Here is a 22,382-nt window from a genome sequence, read left to right as displayed (position 1 = left end):
AGAAAAATGTCAGCATCCATGCACAGCAGTGTCATGTGCAAGTGTGACTACAGTCAGCTGTTTGACTGCTTAATCAAAAATGCCTAATAGATTCTTGTTACCAGTATTGACACTAGTGCTGGAGTGAAAAGGAGCTTTTCTGGTCAGACAGCCTTGCCTTGGCCCAATTACCTGATGAATTGAATAACTTGGGCTGTAAACTGGGCTTTAAACAAAGTAAAGTGGAGGAGGCTTAGCGAGAGGGAATATGTAGGTTTATAAAGTAAAATGATACAACAACATTCTGGGACAACTATTTTGAAAATGATACCCAGAATGGCACAAAAGGGGTTGGAGCTGGTGGTGGTGGGGTGGGTGAGTGATGTAAGAATGAGGTTTCAGCCAGGAACAAGTAGCAGATTGGTCTGCAGATTACAAATAGATATTGATGCCAAAGGCCTCTGTTCACCCTAAACCTGAAGAAATCTGATATGGGTTTCCTTCAGCAGTTGCTGTCAGCTGCGGCTTTTAAATTGTAAGTCAGAGAGTTAAAAAATGTGCACCTCCTACAAGCAAATGAAAGTAGCTGGAGGAGAAGAACAAAAAGCAGAGGGCAAACACACCATTTCAGTGACCTATGTGAACAGGGATGATTAACAGCCTTCCCAGTCCTTTCCTCTACACTTAAAACTATATTTTTCTCTATCTATGTAGGTAAGAATTATAAGGGGATTGGAACTTTAACTATCAGGTATATGTTGATATTCATTATTATTTATTTGTAGTTAGAAGTTATTTATTTGTAATTAATAGTAATGCTTGTTAAGTATAACAAAATAATTCAAAAAAGGGGAGACAATAAAAAGGTAATTGTAGGTCAGTCACCTTAACAACTGTCATTCAGAAAATGTTCGACCCCATTATAGAAACATACAAGATAGGAGCAGGAGCAGACCATTCGGCCCTTTGAGCCTGCTCTGCCATCCATCACTATTATGGCTGATTGCCCAACTCAATAGCCTAATCAGGCTTTCTCCCCATAACCTTTGATCCCATTCGCCCCCATCTGCTCTATCTAGCCACCTCTTGAATATATTCAATGCTTTGGCATCAACTATTTCCTGTGGTAATGAATTCCACAGGTTCACCACTCCTTGGGTGAAGAAATACCTCATCATCTCTGTCCTGAATGGTTCACCCCAAATCCTCAGACTGTGACCCCGATTGTGGGAACATCCTCCTTGCATCCACCCTGTCTAGTCCTGTTAGAATTTTATATGACTATGAGATACCCCCCTCACTTGTCTGAACTTCAATCAGATTGACTAACTTAGTCAATCTCTCCTCATACATCAGTCTAGCCATCCCCAGAATCACTTGAGAGTGAGAGCATCCTTCCTCAGAACAGGAGACCAAAACTGCGTACAATATTCTAGGTGTAGCCTCACAGAGGCCCTGTATAACTGCAGAAACACATCATTGTTCCTGTTCTCAAAACCTCTCAATGAAGGCCAACATACCATTTGCCTTTGACTGCCTGCTCTACTTGCATGCTTACCTTCAGCAACTGGTGGAGAAAGTGAGGACTGCAGATGCTAGATATCAGAGCTGAAAATGTGTTGCTGGAAAAGCGCAGCAGATTAGGCAGCTTCCAAGGAGCAGGAGAATCAACGTTTCGGGCATGAGCCCTTCTTCAGGAACTGGTGCACAAGGACACCCAAGTCCTGCTGCACACTCACCTCTCCCAATTTACAGCCATTCAGATCTGTATAATCTGCCTTCTTGTTTTTGCTTCCAAAGTGAATAACCTCACATTTATTCAAATTATACTGCATCTGACATTGATTTGCCCACTCACCCAACCTGACCAGATCATGCTGAAGGACCTCTACATCCTCATCACAGTTCATCCTCCCCAACCCAACTTGGTATCATCTGCAAACTTTGAGAAAACATTTTGTTCCCTCATCCAGATCATAAATATATATTGTGAACAGTTGGGGTTCCAGTACCGATCCCTCTGGCACCCCACTAATTACTACTTGCCAAATTAAAAAGGACCCATTAATTCCTACTCTTTGTTTCCTCTCAGCCAATCAGTTTTCTATCCATCTCAATACACTTGCCCCAGTTCCATGCACTTTAATATTGCACAATAATCTCTTATGCGGGACTACATCAAATGCTTTTTGAAAGTCCAAATATACCACATCGACTGGCTCTCCCTTGTCAACTCTGCTAGTTACATCTCCCATAATTTCCCCCTCAAAAATCCATGGTAACTCTGTCTGATTCTGATATTGCTTTGTAAATGCTATGCCATAAAGTCCTTGATTCAAGAATTTTCCCCACGACCAATGTTAGGCTTACTGGTTTATAATTCCCTAGTTTCTCGCTATCTCTCTTTTTGAATATTTGAGTAACATTAGCTACCCTCCAATCTTCCAGAGTCTCTGGAATCTTGGAAGATGACCACAATGCATCCACTATGTCTAGCAAAAATGTGAGGTTATGCAGTTTGAGAGGATGAATAGAGGCACTGCATATTATTTAAATATAGACAGATTGCAGATTATGAAAGATGTTAAAAGCACAGCATTCAGAAATACATAACATAACCAAGCAGAATCAGCACAGCTTCATAAAGGAAGTTCTAAAACTAGAGGGCATAGGTTTAAAAAGGATCTGAGGAGCAACTTTTTCTCACAAAGCGTGATGCATGTATGGAATGACCTGCCAGAGGAAATGGTGGAGGCAGGTACAATTACAACATTTCTAAGGCATCTGGATGGGAATATCAATAGGAAGGGTTTAATGGGGTATGAGCCAAATGCTGGCAAATGAGACTAGGTCAGATTGAGATGTTTGGTCAATGCAGACAAATTGGACTGAAAGGTCTGTTTCTGTGCTGTATGAATCTATGACTGCATGAGTGCCACAGGGATCACTCCTGATGCCAAATTATTTAGAATGTATATTAATGACTTGGATGATGAAAATGAATGTACTGTAGCCAGCTTTGTAGATGACACAAAATGATGGAAAAGGCAAGTATTGATGATGACATGAAGAGTATACAGAGGGATATAGACAGATGGAATAAAATGTGAAAATGTGAGGTTATGCACTTTGATAGGATGAATAAAGGCACTGTATATTATTTAGTACAGACAGATTACAGAAAGTTGCATCATGGGTGGATTTGGGAACCTTCATGTATAAAGCAAAAAAAAGCTAGCTTTCAAAATCAGCCAGTAATAGTGATGGGAAATGGGATGTTGGCCTTTACTTCAACGGAAATGAAGTATAAAATAGGGAAGTGCTGCTGTAATCATACAAGGTACTAGTCAGATCACACCTTGAATATTGTAAACAATTTTGATCCATTTACCTAAGGAAAGATATACTGGCATTGGAGGCAGTCCAGAAAAGATTCATTAGGTTAATCCCAGGAATGGAAGGATATTCTAAAGTGAGCAAATCTTATTGAAGCATCTAAGAATCTTACGGGTTTGACACGATAGATGCAAAAAGGTTATTTCCCCTTGTACAAATGACAGAGGTGAGGATTATTTTCTCTCAGAGGTCATGAACCTGTCAACTTATTTATCATCAAGGCTGTCACTAAGTATATTGGAGGCTGAGTTGGATTTCTAATCAGTAAGGGAATCAAGGGTTGTGGGAACAATGTGGGAAAGTGCGGTTGAGGATTATCAGATCAGCCATGATTTAACTGAATAGCAGAACAGACATGATGGGCTGAATAGCCTTCTTTTGCTCGGATAACATTTTGTCTTAGCTTCTAACATATAGTTATTTTTCCATAAATGTCATTAGTAAAGGATGATCCCTCTCTTTCCTTCGATCCACTCCTCTATTTCCCTTTTGTCCTTATCTTGAATGTTCATAAAATCAAAAATGCTACCATTGAAAATCATCAGTCAATGTTGATTAGTAAGAGATGGTAAGAGTTCTGGTAAAGCAATGGGGTGTTCTGTCTGCAGTTACTTACCCAATACATGAACAAATTGGAATAGGAACAAAAGTAAACTGTTCCCTCTCCTAAGCCTATTTCCAAATTTCCATCTACCCTGACGACCTTTGCAATCCACCAGCGCCTTAAAAATAATCAATGACCTCCATCTCCATCATCTTCTGAGGCACAGATATCCAACATCACACAAACCTTTGCGAGAAAAACATTTCTCTTCATTTTTGTCCTAAAAAGGACAAACCCTATTTTTTCAAAAATAGCAATAGGAGTAACATTGCCTTATTCCTGCTGCTCATCACAATAAAAACACAGAATACAATATATATATTCCTTCCTTTTACTCTCTTTCTCACAACTCATTTTCTCTCATTTGATTATTCTCATTGTCTACACTTAATTTTATTTTTGGATGACTTTGTTGATTATTTTTTACATAACATCGACCCATATCAGATGTCCTTTTTGAACAGTTAACAGGTGCCAATTATGGCAATGTGGTGATGGGTAAAGTGGGAGGCAGCTGAAAAACGCACATTGGCATTATTCTAGATCCAGGTAAGACTACATTAACAATCCTGCAGACCTTTTCTCCATATTTCCAGCTGTTCCTCCTCTGTGTCTTTTTCCTGCCATTTGGGAAAATTGGCAATCCCCCACCCCAGCTCATGAACCAAGACCCCAGAAGAGTTGGGACATTTACATGAGTCAAGCCTCCCTTATTCGCTATTGATTCCTGAATTGAATTGAATTGAATTGAATTTATTGTCACGTGTACCGAGGCACAGTGAAAAGCTTTGTCTTGCGAGCAATACAGGCAGATCACAGAGTTAAGTAGCAAAGATAAGTAAATAATAGGTAAACAGCAGCAAAAACAAAAACACAGGTACAGGCGAATGTTAAGAGTTTGTGAGTCCATTCAGTATTCTAACAACAGTAGGGTAGAAACTGTTTTGAAACCGGCTGGTGAGTGTGTTCAGGCTTCTGTACCTTCTCCCCAATGGTAGAGATTGTAGATAAACATTGCCAGGGTTGGATGTATCTTTGAGAATACTGGCGCCTTTCCTTGACAATGGGCCTGGTAGATGGGTTCTATAGATGGGAGATTGGCCTTTGTGATTGTCCGGGCTGAGTTCACCACTCTCTGTATCCGTCCCCCATCTTAAATGGTACAGTTGCCATGTCAGATAGTGAAACTGCAAATAGTAACTGTAAATCCTGTAAATAGTATTCCAAAATCTAATAATCATTCCATTATTTTGTAGAATTAAAGCAAATATTACACGTGGATAATGACTTCAAAATTCGCAGTTTATTTTAGCACGATTTTGCCAGAAATAGAGGAAATGGTTTTAAAAATCACAAAATCTACTTAATTTCAGCATTTTCCAACAATGTGTAACTTCCAGATGATGCAGGACGTGGAGAAGAGGATAATCGGAGCCGGGATAGCAAACTTGAAAAGAATATGTAGACCATACTTTAATGACACATCGGATCATTAAAAGTTAGATGATGCAGACAATGTAGACATAGACTGGGATTGTTCATACTTATTACAGACTGCTGTCCTTTTTAAATGATGACCCACATCTATTTGATCGGTGGTTTCTGTCGGATGCATCTCACTATCAGTTTCTGATTTGGAACAACTTCGCTTAACAGAAGCAATTGCTTTCATTAAAGCACTTTTGAATTTCGAACTTGAAAAGTAGTAAATAACTGGATCCAGGACACTGTTCAGATATGTCATAAATAGTGTATTATAAAAGACATGAACAGCTGTCTCATATGATTTACAGCCTTTAGCGCCTCTTAGTTTCGTGATTAACACAGCAATAACAGCAATGTTTGTGGGTAAGAAACAAAGCACAAACACTGCAGCCACAGCGATCACAAGCTTCATCGCTCGTTTATATTTACTCCTTGATTTAGTTTTTATCTGGTTTAACTTCCAGATGATGCAGGACGTGGAGAAGAGGATAATCGGAGCCGGGATAGCAAACTTGAAAAGAATAAAAACAATATCGGTCCAAATTGTTATGGGACGTAGAGGCTTCGACATGTCAAAGGGTTCACAGTATGTCAGGTCGTCGTGCTCGAAGGAGTGAGGTTCTGTTAAAAGATGTGAGCAGATTGCCACGGCCAGAATCCACAAGCTGCCGGCTACCTTCACTGCACACCTTGTAGACGTCGTATTCACCCTGTGGTGAGGGTGGACCACTTTAAAATACCGATTGATCGCCATCGCTGTGAGGAACATGATGCTTCCCGCTCGATTTAAGGAAATAAAAAATATCTTTAGACGACAAGGAACATCTCCATAAATCCAGTTCTTCCCCCGGATATAGTAATCTCCTCGAAATGGTAAACAGCAGATTAACATAGTGTCTGCAATTGCCAGGTTCAGTGAATAAACTGTGTTTGGTTTCCAAGATTTCACATGAAAACTGAAGATCCATAAAGCAACGACGTTTCCAATAAATCCCAGGATAAAGGTTACAAGTATTATTGGTGCATTGTAGGATGCATTGACTTCTTTGACTAAAGCACACGACGAAGTCAAGTTGCCCATTGTTGGTAGGATTGTGATAAACTCAGCCACGCAGTCACAGACATGAGTCAATGAACTGAAAGCCACCCTTTATATACAGAACTTCCCCATGTTATATTACAGATTGGGGCGGCGCTCTACTAAAGTTGCGGTCATAGAAGCATAGACTTGTGCAGCACGAACTTGACCAAGCAGACCAGATGTCCTAAATTAATCCGTTCCCATTTGCCAGTATTTGGTCCATATCCTCCTAAACCTTCTTATTCATGTTCCCATCCTGATTCTTTCTAAATGTTCTTGTAGTACCAGCTTTCATCAAGTCCTTTAGCAGATCATTTCATACATGCACCATAGTCTGCTTGAAAGAGTTGTCCCTTAGGTCCCTTTTGAATATTTCCCCTCTCACCTGAAACCTATGTTATCTAGTTCTGGACTCCCTATTCTGGGAAAAGACCTTGCCTCTTCACTCTATCCATGCCTCTCATGATTTTATAAACCTGTGTAAGGTCACCCCTCAGTCTCCAATGTTTCAGGGAAAATAAACTCAGCCTATTCAGCTTCTCCCTACAGCACAAACGCTTCAACTCCAGCAACATCTTTGTAAATCTTTTTGGCACGATTTCACTTTTCACAACATCTTTCAAACAACATCATGGGAGACAAGAATTGAACACAGTATTCCGAAAATGGCCTAACCAATGTCTTATACAGCCACAACATGACATCTGAACTTCTATATTCAACGCACTGATCAATAAAGAGCAAGCACACCAAACATCTTCCTCATCACCCTGTCTATTTTCATTTTCAAGGAACTGTGAACTTCCACCCCAAGGTGTCTTTGCTCAGCAACATTCCCCAAGGCCCTAACATTAAGTGCATAAGACCTGCACTGATTTGCCTTTCCAAAAGTCAACACCACATACTTATCTAAATTAAACTCCTCAGACCACCTGCCAAACTGATCAACATCCTGTTGTATTCTGGTGTCATCTGCAAACTTTACAACCATATCTCCTATATTCACATCAAGTCATGTACATAATTGACAAAAAGCAGTGAACTTAGCACCAATCCTTGTGCCACACCACTAGTCACATGCCTCCATTCCAAAAAACAACCCTCCACCACCACTAAAAATGCAAAGTACCTTTTCATAAATGAACTGATGAAGATGTATGGATATTTTTAGTGCATTACAGTAAGGAAGTTGAAAGATGGGGAAATCCATCACACTTTCAAAGGAAAAGGTGCCAGAACTGAAGTTTCCAAGAAATTACTATCAATTGTCATAATTCAACTTTGAGTGAACTTGAAAGTCCATCACACCCTACATTTTCCAATACAGCAGAGTTCTCTGAGATAGGGATAGCCACTCCTTGAAAACCTTAAGCATACATTTATGACTAAGTAGTCCAGACTGATTAAAGTACATTTAGTTTTTACAAATGGCTATTAAAATACTGAGTGGTCAGAAATTTGAATATTGTATTGAAAGGGAATGTAAGTGATTTATATTGGTCTGTGTTGAAATGTTTTGATAGAGAATCGATAATGGATGTTTGCTGTTCGTGATTTCTTTATCATTGAAGCTGACAGAATACTTATGGTTCTTCATGGAAACTGGTCTCAATTTGGTCTGCACTTAGAGTGAAGCTAATAATTTGGAAATTATTTTCTGAACTATTGGGAAATAAATTGTGCTGAAAGGGCAAACTGACAACTCACTGGAAGTTTGTGCATAACCTCAAGCATTGAGCAAACCAACTCTTCTGTCTTTAAATGATTCTGGTACTGTGTACATTCACCATTTTTGTGTAGGGAGGTTCTACACTTAATTTAATCTGCATTGGAGGAAGATTGCTCACAGTTCATGTTCGGTATCAAGATTCATTTCTTGAATATTGGAAGATTAAAGCTTGTTCACAGTAGTTGAGAATGAGTTTGAACATAAAACTGCATCTGAGACAAAAATAAAATCCGTTGGATGTTAAGTGCTTTGAGACACCCAGAGATCATGTAAGGTGCTGTATAATTGCAAGTTTATTGTGGGTTGAATCTGACCTGGGAAAGAAGGAAGAATGTCAGGAGTACATTCCCCCTACACACTGCAGTGGGTGAAGAAAGCAGCTCAGTAATGGAGTCTGTCCTGTCTAGACTTTAAGCGGCTGCATCCATGGCTGGTGCATTGGTAGAGATGTGATCGGCTGTGTATTTCTCTCTGGGTTCCCTCACTGCCTGCTGCACACCCGGTCTACAATCTTACTTATTCAACCCCTTTATATCATTAAAGGAGAAGTCACCCCATAGCAAGGTGGAGCGATGTAAGACAGATGGTGGGCTGCCTGATTTCGGTGTCCTCACCCCTCTGATGAAAAGATACCTGCCTTAGCAGGAGGAAAGCCAGCATCCACCCCTGCAGGGATGCGGAGATATCCATGTCCTGACAGCTGAATAATTATATCTTGTCATCTCCCTGAAATCGTCACAATAACCAAGTATCAAATATCATCATCAATCAGTGACTGCAACACTTCCAGTATCTCAGGTTTTACATGTACACTTCCCCTCCAGAGGACTAGCCTGACTCCTGCAAAGCAGAATTCCTTTACCTCCCCAGACAATTGCATAGGCACATTGGAGGGACCATTATCAGTTACTGCCTCCTGGATCATGGAGCTCTATAAGATCGCAATGTGAGTTCCAGATTCTGACAATTCCACACCTGGGTGAGGGACAAATATCACTGGCCCTGGCAATTAGAGGACTAACAAAAAACAGGTACCCGCTGAGTTCCCAGCAGGAGTGCAGATGCACAGAGAAAAGCAGCCGTGGCAGGCAGCCATACAGGAAGCAGTGGCTCTCAGCTGGAAAGCTGGAGTGATTCAGCAATGCACTCTATATTATTGTTTAGAAACTGGAGATGCAATACAGGCAGTCCATTGATGATATTGACCCTGTTCTTCACTTACTTGATTTTTTTTGTAACTTAATGCAGGTCAGTTGCAAGCAGCTGAATGATGGTTGTGTGGTTTTCAAGACTCAAGTGAGTGTAGGTTATGAATGCTATTTGAGCTTTCTTACTTTGTGCTGCTCCCACATGGGTCCACTGTAGGCTAAGTCACAGATAATTACATGCCTCCTATCTATTTTACGTTCCCACTCCACACTGCTTCTATACAGTGCTGTCTCTGAGTCCCAGGTAAGTGTAGGTCTTGAGCCTTCACAACCAAAACCAGCTAAAAACTATGTAATTAGTTCTGAGATAACTGAAAAGCTTAGAACTGAGAAAGGTTATAGGCAGAGAGGGAGAAGTGTTCACTTCTTCTCTGACTGAGAAGCTCTACAGTCAAACCTCACTGTAAACCTGAAGAAAACCAGTTTAACTTCCCTGCAACTGTTATTGTAAGCTGTGACTTACAACTGATAATTCAGAGACTTTTTATAAGTGAACCAGCCACCTTGTGTCTCTTACCAACCAGTGAAGCTCCTGAAGAAAGATGGCAATAAAGCATTGAGCAGGCCAGCAGAAAAGTCAGTAAAAGCATCTCACCAATAGAACCTGGAAACAAAGACGACTGAACTTGCACTCCAGTTTTTACCACCTACCCCATAACCTATCTTCCTCATCTATTTGTCTGTCTGTCTGTCTGTGTGTGTGGGGGTTGGGGGGGTGGGGTGGTGTGGGGGGTGAGGTATTTAGAAGAGTATTAAAGTTTTAATTAGTAATGTTATATGCCAAAAGTTTATAATTGTTTACCTGTTACTAGAGTCTAATTGCCGGTAAAAAAATAATGGTTCTGCTTCAGTGTAGGAGCCTGGTTCATGCTTTCTATCAATTTGAGTCAGGTACTTTGTGACTTCATAAAATGTTGAAGTTTTGTGACAACTCTGGGTATAGTGGGACATGGTTTCCAGTGCAGTACCCCTGAAAGTTGTAATACCAACTATTGCCCTGTGTTATTCTAACCATTCCACTATCATAAATGTTAGTGGGTTAAAAATTATTCCTTTACATTTCTACATCCGTGTGAACTCTTAGTGTCTCTGACTTATATTCATTCAGCATTTCTCTATCTTTGTCAATTTCACTCAAAGCTGAATTAAGACAATGGCTCATAATTTCTTGGAAATTTCGCTTCTGGCACTTTGTCCTTTCAAGGTGTAATGGACTTCCCCATCTTCCAACTTCCTTTATATTAATACACACTAGAAATTTCCATACATCTTCATCAGTTCATTTATGAAAAGGTGCTTCACATTTTTAGTTTATAATAAATAGAATTGTACACAGCTGATGTACACTAAGAATGCAGTGAATAACCATTTCACAGTTGTTAACTGTTTCGCTCTGTTGCTCATTAAGTTATAGGTTAAGCTACTATGGCAGAAGGGTGGGGGTCGTGACTAAATAGTAGCTTCTTTGAGAACTGGTAAAGACTCACTTCATTGGATGAGCTGCTGCTCTTTTTGAAGGCAAAAGTGTAGGAAAATAAATACCTGCTTGGTCTGGTGTGGTAGAGGAAATCAATTTCCTACTCTAATTAGAAGAGTGTCCTGCAGTTAACAAAATATGGAAACATACGAATATACAAAAACAGAAATTGCTGGAGAAACTCAGCAAGTCTGGCAACATCTGTGAAGTTAAAAATCAGACATCAGGTAGCTGTGAATCAGGTCCTCCACAGTTACCTGATGAAGGAGCAGAGCTCTGAAAGCTAATGCTTCCAAATTTACCTGTTAGACTATAATTTGGTGTTGTGTGATTTTTAACTTTGTCCACCTCAGTCCAACACCGGCTCCTCCACAACATGACTAACATCTGTGAAGAGAAAGCAGAGTCAATGTTTCAGGCCCAGTGACCCTTCTTCAGAACTGGTTACTTATTGCATGTTAGTAAGTGGTTCCAGGTTACATTGATATGTTAAACATTTTTACAGAGACTTTGTGGAGGAGCAGTTGTTAAGTCTAACTCCATTAAAATCCTAAATTTCTTTACTTACAGGTCTATATGATATCATCATGGTAGTGTTATGAAGTTGAAGGTGTATACTGCACCTTTAAGAGAGATTGAATGCTGTTTTGCACTGAGAACTTACAAGAGCAGTCTTAGAGTATACTGGAAAATTGAAAAAAATGTAACATTTGGCTCTGAAATAGATACCTGAGTTGGTTGCTGTTTTGACAACAATTTGAATTTAACCAATCAGTTTAAATTATGCCCCAGGATACTAAACACGATCGAGTTTGAATTTATTGTTTTGCCAACATCAACCGATGAGACAATCTGATGTAGGTGGTATAAAAAAAAAACAGGCATTTTAAAGGTCAGACCGAGCAACTGCCATTGAAACACTCTCTATCAAAGATACTTTGTCATATAAAACATATTCACAGTAAAATAAAGAAGACAACCCAGGGAGATCTTCGGCCAGAAGAAGAAAGACAATGATGATGACAGCTGCTGCATGGTTTTGAAATTATGTTGATGTAATTTTAAAAAGTGTTTTATTGGAACAGCATATTGTTATAGAGTTGGAGGCAGATAATAAACCGTTAAAAGAAAGGGGGTGCTGAGAGTTGTGAATAGTTGTTGTTTAATGTTCACTTTTAGAGTTAAGGAATAAATTGACATTATTTTCTTTAAATAGTGGAATTTGGGAGTTCTGTCTCTCATATTTATACGGACGTGCATAAAGAATTAGATGGACCTACACCATTATCTCCTACAACACAGAATGTGTTGTAGATATCAAGATCACTTTGTTACCTGAGTAGCCACAACTGGGAGCCTCAACCACACGACTGAATCACCTGGTTTTGAATAGATTTATGCTAGTACAGCTTTGATTTCTTTTCACAGACTGCATTTTAAGTAAGGAAAGAATACACATCTTAACACAACCTTTCTCAAAATCTGATTTTTAGAAAGATTTCTAAGTTTCACCAGAGAAATGAACAAATTCCTTGTCTGCAAGCACTATATTGTTAGATCTTGAACTGCATCAACCTCCTTTGGAAACATCTTCTGGAAAAGCATTGAACTGCAAATTCCTTATCGGACATTGACTTAATGAACCTAATTCATGCAAATTAATGCCACTCCTCTGATTGTTAAGTAATTTGTAATTGTAATTTCTTTCCTTTTCTTTTTTATTTGTGTATGGTGTATTATTGAAAACCAACTCTGCTGTTACATGATGAAAAAAGAAAAGTCAAGCAGCATTATATTTGCAGTAGTTGGGTCCACTGGAACCACCTGCGATGTCTTGGATAGATTCATTGCCACTAATTCTTCTTATTTTTATTCATCTAAATACAAATATGAAGAATTGGCGCACAAATGAGATTTTGTGTTTCATATGTATTTAATTGTGGATCTTTGAGGATCTGATAAAAGTAGTTGGCCCTTGAAGTGTCTTACAATTCCCAAAGTGGAGAGCCCCCTGTCGTAGTCAAAAAAAAACTTGCTCCATCCATTCTGCTGCTATTTGTAATATTTATGACACAATTGTGAATCAGATGAAAATGGAAGGCTTATCAGATTGCACTGAAAGGCGTGAGTTTCAGGCTCTGCCTGTTATTCCAGGTGACCACCTCCGAAATCTTCATTACCCTTTCTGCATTGCAGTCTCCATCAAAACCATCAGGTTTGACCCTCTCCACATTTCCGTCCGACTCACTTATTGTATTTATCAGCTCCTGACTTTACAACTGAGAGAAAAATAAATTCCCTCACCTCTATCTTAAAAGGCAACCCTTATTTTCAATACAGTGTCCATTAATTCTGCACTCACACACAAGAGTAAAAATCTTTTCCACGTCTAACTTTCAAGACCAGTCAGGATCCTATAAACTCCAGTGAAAACAAGCTCAGCCTGTCCAATCTTTCCTCATAAGACAACCCATTCATTTCAAGTGTCAGTCCAGTAAAACCTCTTTAAACACCTACCTACCCGAAGAATAACATAATTACTTTGATGTTCCATTCCTTCTGTAATAAAGGAGAGCATTCCATTAGTCACCTTAATCATTTGCTGTACCTGCATTGATATGACATGGGGTAAACCGCCCTGCTAATTTAAACATGCCACACAAAGAAGCTCATCTCATGCCCTAATCTGTTAAATTTCGAGAGGCAAAGAATTATCCCAGATTTCACTAATTAAAGTAAAAATTAACAATTTTATTATTTAAGTCCAACAGAGAACATTAAAACCACAATTTACAACTCGTTTCTCTTAACCCTGTCTTTTACCACCCACTCTACAATACAGGTCTGATTAAGATTTACAAAAAACAAAATCACGTTTCAAAACCAGTCAGCTTTGTCAATTTTCCTCTGCAGATTTTCCTCTGTAGATTTTCCTCTGGGTTTTTCTGGGTCATCTCTTCTTCAGTCTTCTGCTGCACAACCTATCTTCTAGACAGGTACCTTTCAAAGAGAAAGCAGTCTATATTTGTTGGTGCTTGGTAGTTCTCCCCCAATTGTTCAAAATGTTCAGTTTTATACTACAAAACATTGGATCATTTAATTGATTTGATGTCATCGAAGCACTAAACTCAAATTCAATTGGATTTTGGTATCTGGGACATAATTTAAACTGATTGGCCAAATTTGAATTTGTTTTTGTTCCATGGCAACACAACTCCAGCTATTGTTTCAACCAAGTGTTACATTTTAACCTTGTTCAGCACTCTCTGTGTTTTCGATCCATCCTTGCTAGCTTCCTCCCCCTCTTAAAGGTATAGTACACATCTATCTTCATAACATCTTCCCCTTAAGTAAAGAATGAACCATCATAATGAAAAGATGGCTTCATTTTTCTTCTATTCCTCAACCACAGTATCATGACATACATATAGCTTTAATCTAAGTTCATATTAACTTCTTCCCATGTACATATAACATTGAATAGATACCAATCTCATCTATACTTTACCAGTTAAATCCACAATAATGCATCTGTGATTACACTCTTATGACCTGCAACATGTACAATGTGTAAATTAAAAGTCTATAACAGAAGACTCCAATGGAATAGTTTTATATTCTTACTTTTAAAGCATTCCAAGAATGTAAGAGGATTGTGATCCATGTACACAACTATCTCTGACACATTATTCGTGACATACACATTAAAATGTTGTAAGGCCAGTACTAAACTCAACAGTTCTGCTTCGGTCGTGGAGTATTTCCTCTGGTGGATGTTGAGTTTCTTTGAAAAGTAACCAACTGGGATTTCAATCCCATATCATCTTCCTTTAGCAGTGCAGCTCCAACTCCTATGTCACTAGCATCGATGGCAACTTTGAGAGATTTCAAAAGTTTGGTGTAGCTAAAACTAATGTGGTGGTTATTATTGATTTCAAGTGGTCGAACGCCTCCTGACATGGTTCTGTCCACCAAAACTTTGTGTTCTTCCTCAGCAAATCTGTTAATGGTGCCACGACATTACTGAAGTTTGGAACAAACTTCCCATAGAACCCACTGAGTCCCAAGAATTAAAACATCTCTTTCTTCGAGGTTGGTCATGGAAATTCCTCATTGGCTTTCGTCTTTGTATTCCATGGCGTCATGACCATCCATAAATAATGTTATGTCCCAGGAACATCACCTCTGCTTTCGTGAATCCAGTTTTATTTCAGGTTATTACCAGTTTTGCTTCTCGTAGTTGTCCAAAGAGTCTGCCAACTGTACCATGTCATCTTTCCAGGACTTACTAAAGATCACTACATCATCCAAATAGACTGCACAGTTTGTTAACCCAGCATAACTCTGTTCATAAATCTTTGGAATGTGGCGGGTGTGTTTTTTTGCAAAGGGCATTACTTTGAATTGATACAGCCCATTTGGGGTTACAAACGCAGAAATTTCTTTCGCCATCTCTGATAAAGGTACCTGCCAGTAACCATGCAGTAAGTCCAACTTCGTGATGTAACTGGCATGTCCAACTTTCTCGATACAGTCATCCAATTTCGCTATTGGATATGAGTCTGATTTTGTAATGGTGTTGACCTTCCAATAATCCACGCAAAATCATTTGTATTGGGAACTAAGACGAGAGATTGAGTGAATCCTTAGAAGAGTATAAAGGCAATAGGAGTACACTTGAGAGGGAAATCAGGAGAGCATAAAGGGGACAGCTTTGGCAAATAGGATTAATGAGAATCCAAAGGGTATTTACAAATACATTAATGACAAAAGGGTAACTAGGGAGTGAAGAGGGCCCCTCAAAGATCAGCAAGGCAGCCATTGTGTGGAGCCGCAGGAGATGGGGGAGATACTAAATGAGTATTTTGCATCAGTGTTTACTTGGAGGAGGACATGGAAGATATATAATGTGGGGAAATAGATGGCGATATCTTGAAAAATGTCCATGTTACAGAGGAGGAAGTGCTGGATGTCTTGAAACGCATAAAAGTGGATAAATTCCCAGGACCTGATTAGGTGTACCCTAGAATTCTGTGAGAAGCTAGGGAAGTGATTGCTGGCCCCTTGCTGAGATATTTGTATCATCGATAGTCACAGGTGAGGTGCCAGAAGACTGGAGGTTGGTACCATTGTTTAAAAAGGTGGCAAGGACATAGACTGGTGAGCCTGACATTGGTGTTGGGCAAGTTGTTGGAGGGAATCCTGAGGGACAGGTTTTACACGTATTTGGAAAGGCAAGGACTGAATAGGGATAGTCAACATGGCTTTGTGCGTGGGAAATCTTGTCTCATGATCTTGACTGCGTGTGTGGGAAATCTGGTCTCATGATCTTGACTGCATTTTTTGATGAAGTAACAAAGAGGATTGATGAAGGCAGAGCGGTAAACGTGATCTATTTGGACTTCAGTAAGACATTCGACAAGATTGCCCATGGGAGACTGGTTAGTAAGGTTAGATCTCATGGGATACAGGGAGAACTCGGTATTTGGATACAAAACTGGCTCAAAGGTAGAAGACAGAGGGTGGTGGTGGAGGGATTTTTTTCAGACTTGAGGCCTGTGGCCAGTGGAGTGCCACAAGGATTGGAGCTGGGTCCACTAATTTTCATCATTTATATAAACAATTTGGATGTGAACATAGGAGGTTAGTAAGTTTGCAGGTGACACCAAAATTGGAGGTGTAGTGAACAGCAAAGAAGGGTATCTTAGATTACAACAGGATCTTGATCAGATGGGACAATGGGTCGAAAAGTGCAGATGGAGTTTAATTTAGATAAATGTGAGGTGCAGCATTTTGGGAAAGCAAATCTTAGCAGGACTAATATACTTAATAGTAAAGTCCTTGGGGGTGTTGCTGAACAAATAGAACTTGGAGTGCAGGTTAATAGCTCCTTGAAAATAGAGTTGCAGGTAGATAGGATAATGAAGAAGGCGTTTGGTATGTTTTCCTTTATTGCTCAGAGCATTGAGTATAGGAGTTGGGAGGTCATGTTGCGGCTGTACAGGATATTGGTTAGGCCATTGTTGCATGCAATTCTGGACTCCTTCCTATTGGAAGGATGTTGTGAAATTTGAAAGGATTCAGAAAATATCTACAAGGATGTTGCCACGGTTGGAGGATTTGAGCTATAGGGAGAGGTTGAATAGGCTGGGGCTGTTTTTCCTGGAGCATCTGAGGCTGAGGGGTGACCTTATAGAGGTTTGTAAAATCATGAGGGGCATGGATCGGGTAAGTAGGCAAAGTCTCTTTTCTGGGGTGGGAGAGTCCAGAACTAGAGGGCATAGGTTTGGGGTGAGAGGAGCAAGATATAAAATGGACCTAAGGGGCAACGTTTTCACGCAGAGGGTGGTGCAGAGGACATGGTGGAGGCTGGTACAATTGCAACATTTAAAAGGCATCTGGACGAGTGTATGAATAGGAAGAGGTTAGAGGGATATAGACCAAGTGCTGGCAAATGGGACAGGATTAGGTTAGGTTATCTGGTCGGCATGGACGAGTTTGATTGAAGGGTCTGTTTCTGTACTATACATCTCTATGTCTGTAGGACTCTATGATTGGTGAACTCTATTTGCTTTGGCTCAGTTCAATGATCTCCTCATAGTGTATGGCCTCCACCTCCTTCTGGACCTGTCTGCTTTGAAAGGATTATGCTGATAGCAGTGTTGTTTTATCGGAACAGTACTCCCTATGTCTACTTCATGTACAACAACATTAGTCCTCCCCATCTGATTCCTACATATGTCCCCATACTGCAGTAACAAACCTTTCAACTGTGTTCTTTGCTCCTGAGACAGATAGTTTACTAACCATGGGAGATTTATTATAACCAAAGCAGCCACCTTGTCACATATTAAAACCCTGGAAACCATTATAAATCTCATATTAGTGTCTGCTTGTTAAGCTCGTACGTTTCCTCGGCTCAATGAGGTGGTTGACCTTGTAGCTGTACTAACACATTATAGTGAAACTCCTTCCCAGCATGGGAATGTTCTTCTTTTACAAGAATCCATTGTAATGCTAACACTTGCTTATCAGCTACCAACTAGCACTGTCCAGACACTACGTGACTGGGCAAAGTTCCTACTTACTCATTATACTGCAATTAACTGTTTGCTAACTTGTTTAATGATTGCAACCTATATAATCACACAACTCTCTGTATCTCGCTGGAGTGACCTGCAACCATTAGGTCGACTTGTCTCTCCCTGTGAGCTTACAAATAAACAGTCACTAACTCAAGGTTTGTGTGGCGCGATTTATAGTTCTCCTAAATTGGACCGCTGTGACTGAGTACCCGCTGTATAATTCATTTCATCCCCAACAGTTGGCGTCGTCTGCAGGACCTCTATTCATGAGGTTTCCAGGCTTTTCCTTTTTTTTTGTTGTCTCGATTTTCTCACTACTTTGATGAACCTCCCTGAGTCGGTGGGTTTTATTTTTGCAACAAGACGGGGAGAAAACACTTCCTCCTTGAGTCGCCTGGTTGGTATTTTTGCAACAAAATGGGAGAGTTGCTTTCACTGCTGGCAGTGTTTCCCTCAGCCACGAGCCAGAGTGGGTAGGTTTGGGCTGTAGTTTTAGTTTTGATCCTTCAGGATCTGATCGGGACACCGTTAGCAACGTGTTGCTGCAAGCAAGGTTACATTTGGGGACTTTACAATGTTCCCCCGGCAGTTTGTGACCTTTCCTCCTCTGAGCCAACAAGTGAGTAGTGAGCTGGGTTCCCTTGTGGCTACGTGCTAGTGTGAGAAGCTGGGGCAAGGTGGGGTTGAAGGAGACGGCGCCGGACTTTGTGATTAATTCGGCGGTGTTCGCCGGGATCCCGAGTTCTGTGGTCTGTCTCTGCTTCTGTTGTATGTGTTTGGCTGGACCTATCTTGCTTTGTTGCTTTGTCTTGTTTGTCTACTCGGTTTTGTTCTGTTTGATTTGGTATTTTGTTCTTTGCTTGTTTTTGCTTCCAGGGTAATGGGATCACTGAACTCTAAATGCAAGAGAAGGGCTGCAGTAATTATAGCTGTTTGCTTCAGGATGTCCAGACTTTTAATGAATTTAGCATAGGGACACCTCTGACAACTATTAAAGACTCTGTTGTATTTCCCCTGAGTTGTGGACTAATGTAGAGGCTCGAACAACTTGCCTTGAAAATAGTCAGAATTGCAAATAGAATGACTGAGGCGCATTTAGATGTTGTACACTTCGTTAAGCAGCCATGTGTCACAACCAGAGTTTAGGAGGCTAAACTCCCTAACTTTGACTGTTCTGTAATGTGACTGTCTCAGTACCCTTACAAGCCAGGAATAAACAAAAGCTAAAAATTGAGATAAGAAGAAATCTGGAAAATGTTCGTGTGTGCAAGAGAGGGAGACTGACTCGGCGCTGATTCCCTGTAGCTAGCAGAAAGTTTAACCCTTTGTAATCTGTTTTGAATGCACACTTGATTGTTGATGTTCCCTGGAGCTCGAGATCCAGGACTTTTTAAATTTGATTTGCATTTTGAAAATTTGAGATTTCTTTTCAGGTTAAGGAACATCAGTGATTATGAAATATCACTCTTCTTCTTTACAGGCCATGACTGCCCTACTGTCCACTTCTAACTAATCACTTTTATGCTCACATGAAAGCCAATCTTATTTAACTTCAAATCAGTTTAATATGGAGGATCTTTATTATCTCTTAATTACAATCTTTTTAAAAGTCTTCTCCTTTAGATTCTGCACCATTTGATATCAAAATAAACTTGCTCTCAAACTCCCCATAACTTCATGCTACTGCCAAAGATCACTTTCACCCCTCTCACCCTTGCATGTTGGACTAATGAAAGAATTGACTAAAAGTAGTAAAGCAGTAGCATTAAATCTGGGCCTCGGGTGCAGAACCATTCTGTTCCAGGATGAGAGCAGGTCTCTGCTCAAGTTTTAATTATAATCTAAACCTAACATTGAGTAAAATCACCTCTGACTTTAACATTTGCTCATTGAGTGGAGGACTTGCATGAACTTTTTAATTTAGTTAAATATTGTAAAACTGGAAGCATAAAGGGATCCAAAATATCTCAAACCAACAGTATTCATTTCAGAAAATGATACTAGCAGATTTAATTTTTTTGTTTCAGACTTGTTTCTTTCCATTTAACTTTAAGACTGTGGAAGATGAGGTGCTCTTCCTCCAGGCATCGTGTTGCTATGGTCTGGCGATGGAGGAGTCCAAGTACCTGCATGTCCCTGGTGAAGTGGGAGGGGGAGTTGAAGTGTTGAGCCACGGGTTGGTCCGGGTGTCCCAGAGGTGTTCTCTGAAACGTTCCGCAAGTAGGTGGCCTGTCTCCCCAATATAGAGGAGACAGGCCGCCTACTTGCGGAACGTTTCAGAGAACACCTCTGGGACACCCGGACCAAACAACCGGCTCAACACTTCAACTCCCCCTCCCACTCCACCAAGGACATGCAGGTCCTTGGACTCCTCCTTCGCCAGACCATAGCAACACGATGATTGGAGGAAGAGCGCCTCATCTACCTAGCAACCACAAGGGATGAACTCGGATTTCTCCAGTTTCCTCACTTCCCCTCCTCCCACCTTGTCTCAGTCAAATCCCTCGAACTCAGGACCGTCTTCCTGACCTCTCTGCCCCCACCCCACTCTGGCCTATCACCCTCACCTTGACCTCCTTCCATCTATTGCATTTCCAATGCCCCTCCCCCAAGTCCCTCCTCACTACCTTTTATCTTAGCCTGCTGGACACCCTTTCCTTCTTCCTGAAGAAGGGCTTATGCCCGAAACCTCGATTCTCCTGTTCCTTGGATGCTGCCTGACCTGCGCTTTTCCAGCAACACATTTTCAGCTTTTGCAATGTTTTTCCTTCTGGTGTCACTGTTATGATTCAATCAAACAATATGAACTAGTCCAGGAATTTCCATGGCAAATGAGGTGAGCAGTGGTTTTCTGTTGGGATGGCCAGAACCAGACTGAATCATGATGCAAGTTGCAGGTAAAACCAACTATATCCAGCACCCTCGTGATCCCAAATGCTGTGTGCCAGCCCTGACTGGGTTGATTTGGACCAGGATACCCACTGGGGTCAGAACCTACCTCAGATGCCCACCAGGTGACCACTGCTGAACAATCCTTTCCAGAGGGGACCCTGGAAATGGGGGCAGGCAGCCCTAGTATTATGCCTTTGGGACTGGGAACAAGACAGCAAAATCCCCCAGTGACAAATGGCTGTCACTTGCTTTAACTGTGGAAATGTGCCACTGGGGAGTGATGTGTCCTTAATGTAACCTTGGAGCTAATGTGGAGAATTGACATGCTGGCATCCTAGCAAAAGGAAAATCTGCTAATATAACACTGTTCGTTGTGCTCTTGGTGTGCTCCATGATTTTGGAGCCTTGTGGCAACAGAGGATTTTTAACCACCCCAAGGTAGCTTAATAGTAATGCTATTGTGGGCGGCACGGTGGCACAGTGGTTAGCACTGCTGCCTCACAGCGCCAAAGACCCGGGTTCAATTCCCGCCTCAGGCGACTGACTATGTGGAGTTTGCACGTTCTCCCCGTGTCTGCGTGGGTTTCCTCCGGGTGCTCCGGTTTCCTCCCACAGTCCAAAGATGTGCAGGTCAGGTGAATTGGCCATGCTAAATTTCCCGTAGTGTTAGGTAAGGGGTACATGTAGGGGTATGGGTGGGTTGCGCTTCGGCGGGGCGGTGTGGATTTGTTGGGCCGAAGGGCCTGTTTCCACACTGTAAGTAATCTAATCTCTTTTGTCCAATCAACCTGCCGACAGTTATCAAGATGTTCAGCTCATGCTGAGGCATTTCCAAAGGAATGAGCAAATAGATAGTGCTGCCAAGCAAGCACCCTTACACCCCAAATTTCTGGTCACACTGGGTCCCCAACAAAACCTGGATAGAGACAATATGGGGACAGGTTTGCCAGACCTGGGTAAAGTACAGAAATGACAGGGGAAGCCCCATCCTGAAAAGCACAGACTACAGCCTCAAATAGGATACTCCCTTCATACTCAAACCAAAATGTGGGATCTCCTATTACTGGCAACAGTCCTAACACATCATCCCCTCTGGAAAACGTCTGAGTCTCAGATTTATCTACCACTTGCTTTATTCTATGCTGTTTAGCTAACTCACCTACCCAATTTAATCTTCCCCCCCCGCCCCCCATTTCCGATACATAAACTAAGAGCGAGATCTCCAACTTTGATCCTGTCAATTTCCCTTTAATTAATTTCAAAGGGCTTCTCACTTCTTGCCCTATTATTTACCCAAAGGGAGTAAACTAAGTAGATTCATTTGGGACATCCCTAATGGCAAACAATATGAATGCGATACCTTTATCCCAATCATTCAGGTAATCCTGACAGTATGCTCTCAACATAGTCTTCAAGTTCTAAGCTACCTTTCTAAAGCTCCCTGGG

General features: G+C 40.8%; 1 protein-coding gene across 1 annotated transcript; it reads right to left on the bottom strand.

The window, feature by feature from the left end:
- Positions 1-4,329: 4,329 nt before the first annotated feature.
- On the bottom strand, positions 4,330-6,565 carry LOC122562471 (hydroxycarboxylic acid receptor 1-like). The gene has a single exon (XM_043715311.2). The coding sequence runs from the start codon at positions 6,543-6,545 to the stop codon at positions 5,472-5,474; it is 1,074 nt and encodes a 357-aa protein (XP_043571246.1). The 5' UTR covers positions 6,546-6,565; the 3' UTR covers positions 4,330-5,471.
- Positions 6,566-22,382: the final 15,817 nt, after the last annotated feature.

This window comes from Chiloscyllium plagiosum, unplaced genomic scaffold, assembly GCF_037043375.1.
Source record: "Chiloscyllium plagiosum isolate Xiang-an unplaced genomic scaffold, Cpla_swu_hap1 HiC_scaffold_24, whole genome shotgun sequence".
Lineage (NCBI taxonomy): Eukaryota > Metazoa > Chordata > Chondrichthyes > Orectolobiformes > Hemiscylliidae > Chiloscyllium > Chiloscyllium plagiosum.
The sequence above is the reverse complement of the archived record's forward strand: the minus strand, read 5'-3'. Positions and strand labels throughout refer to the sequence as shown.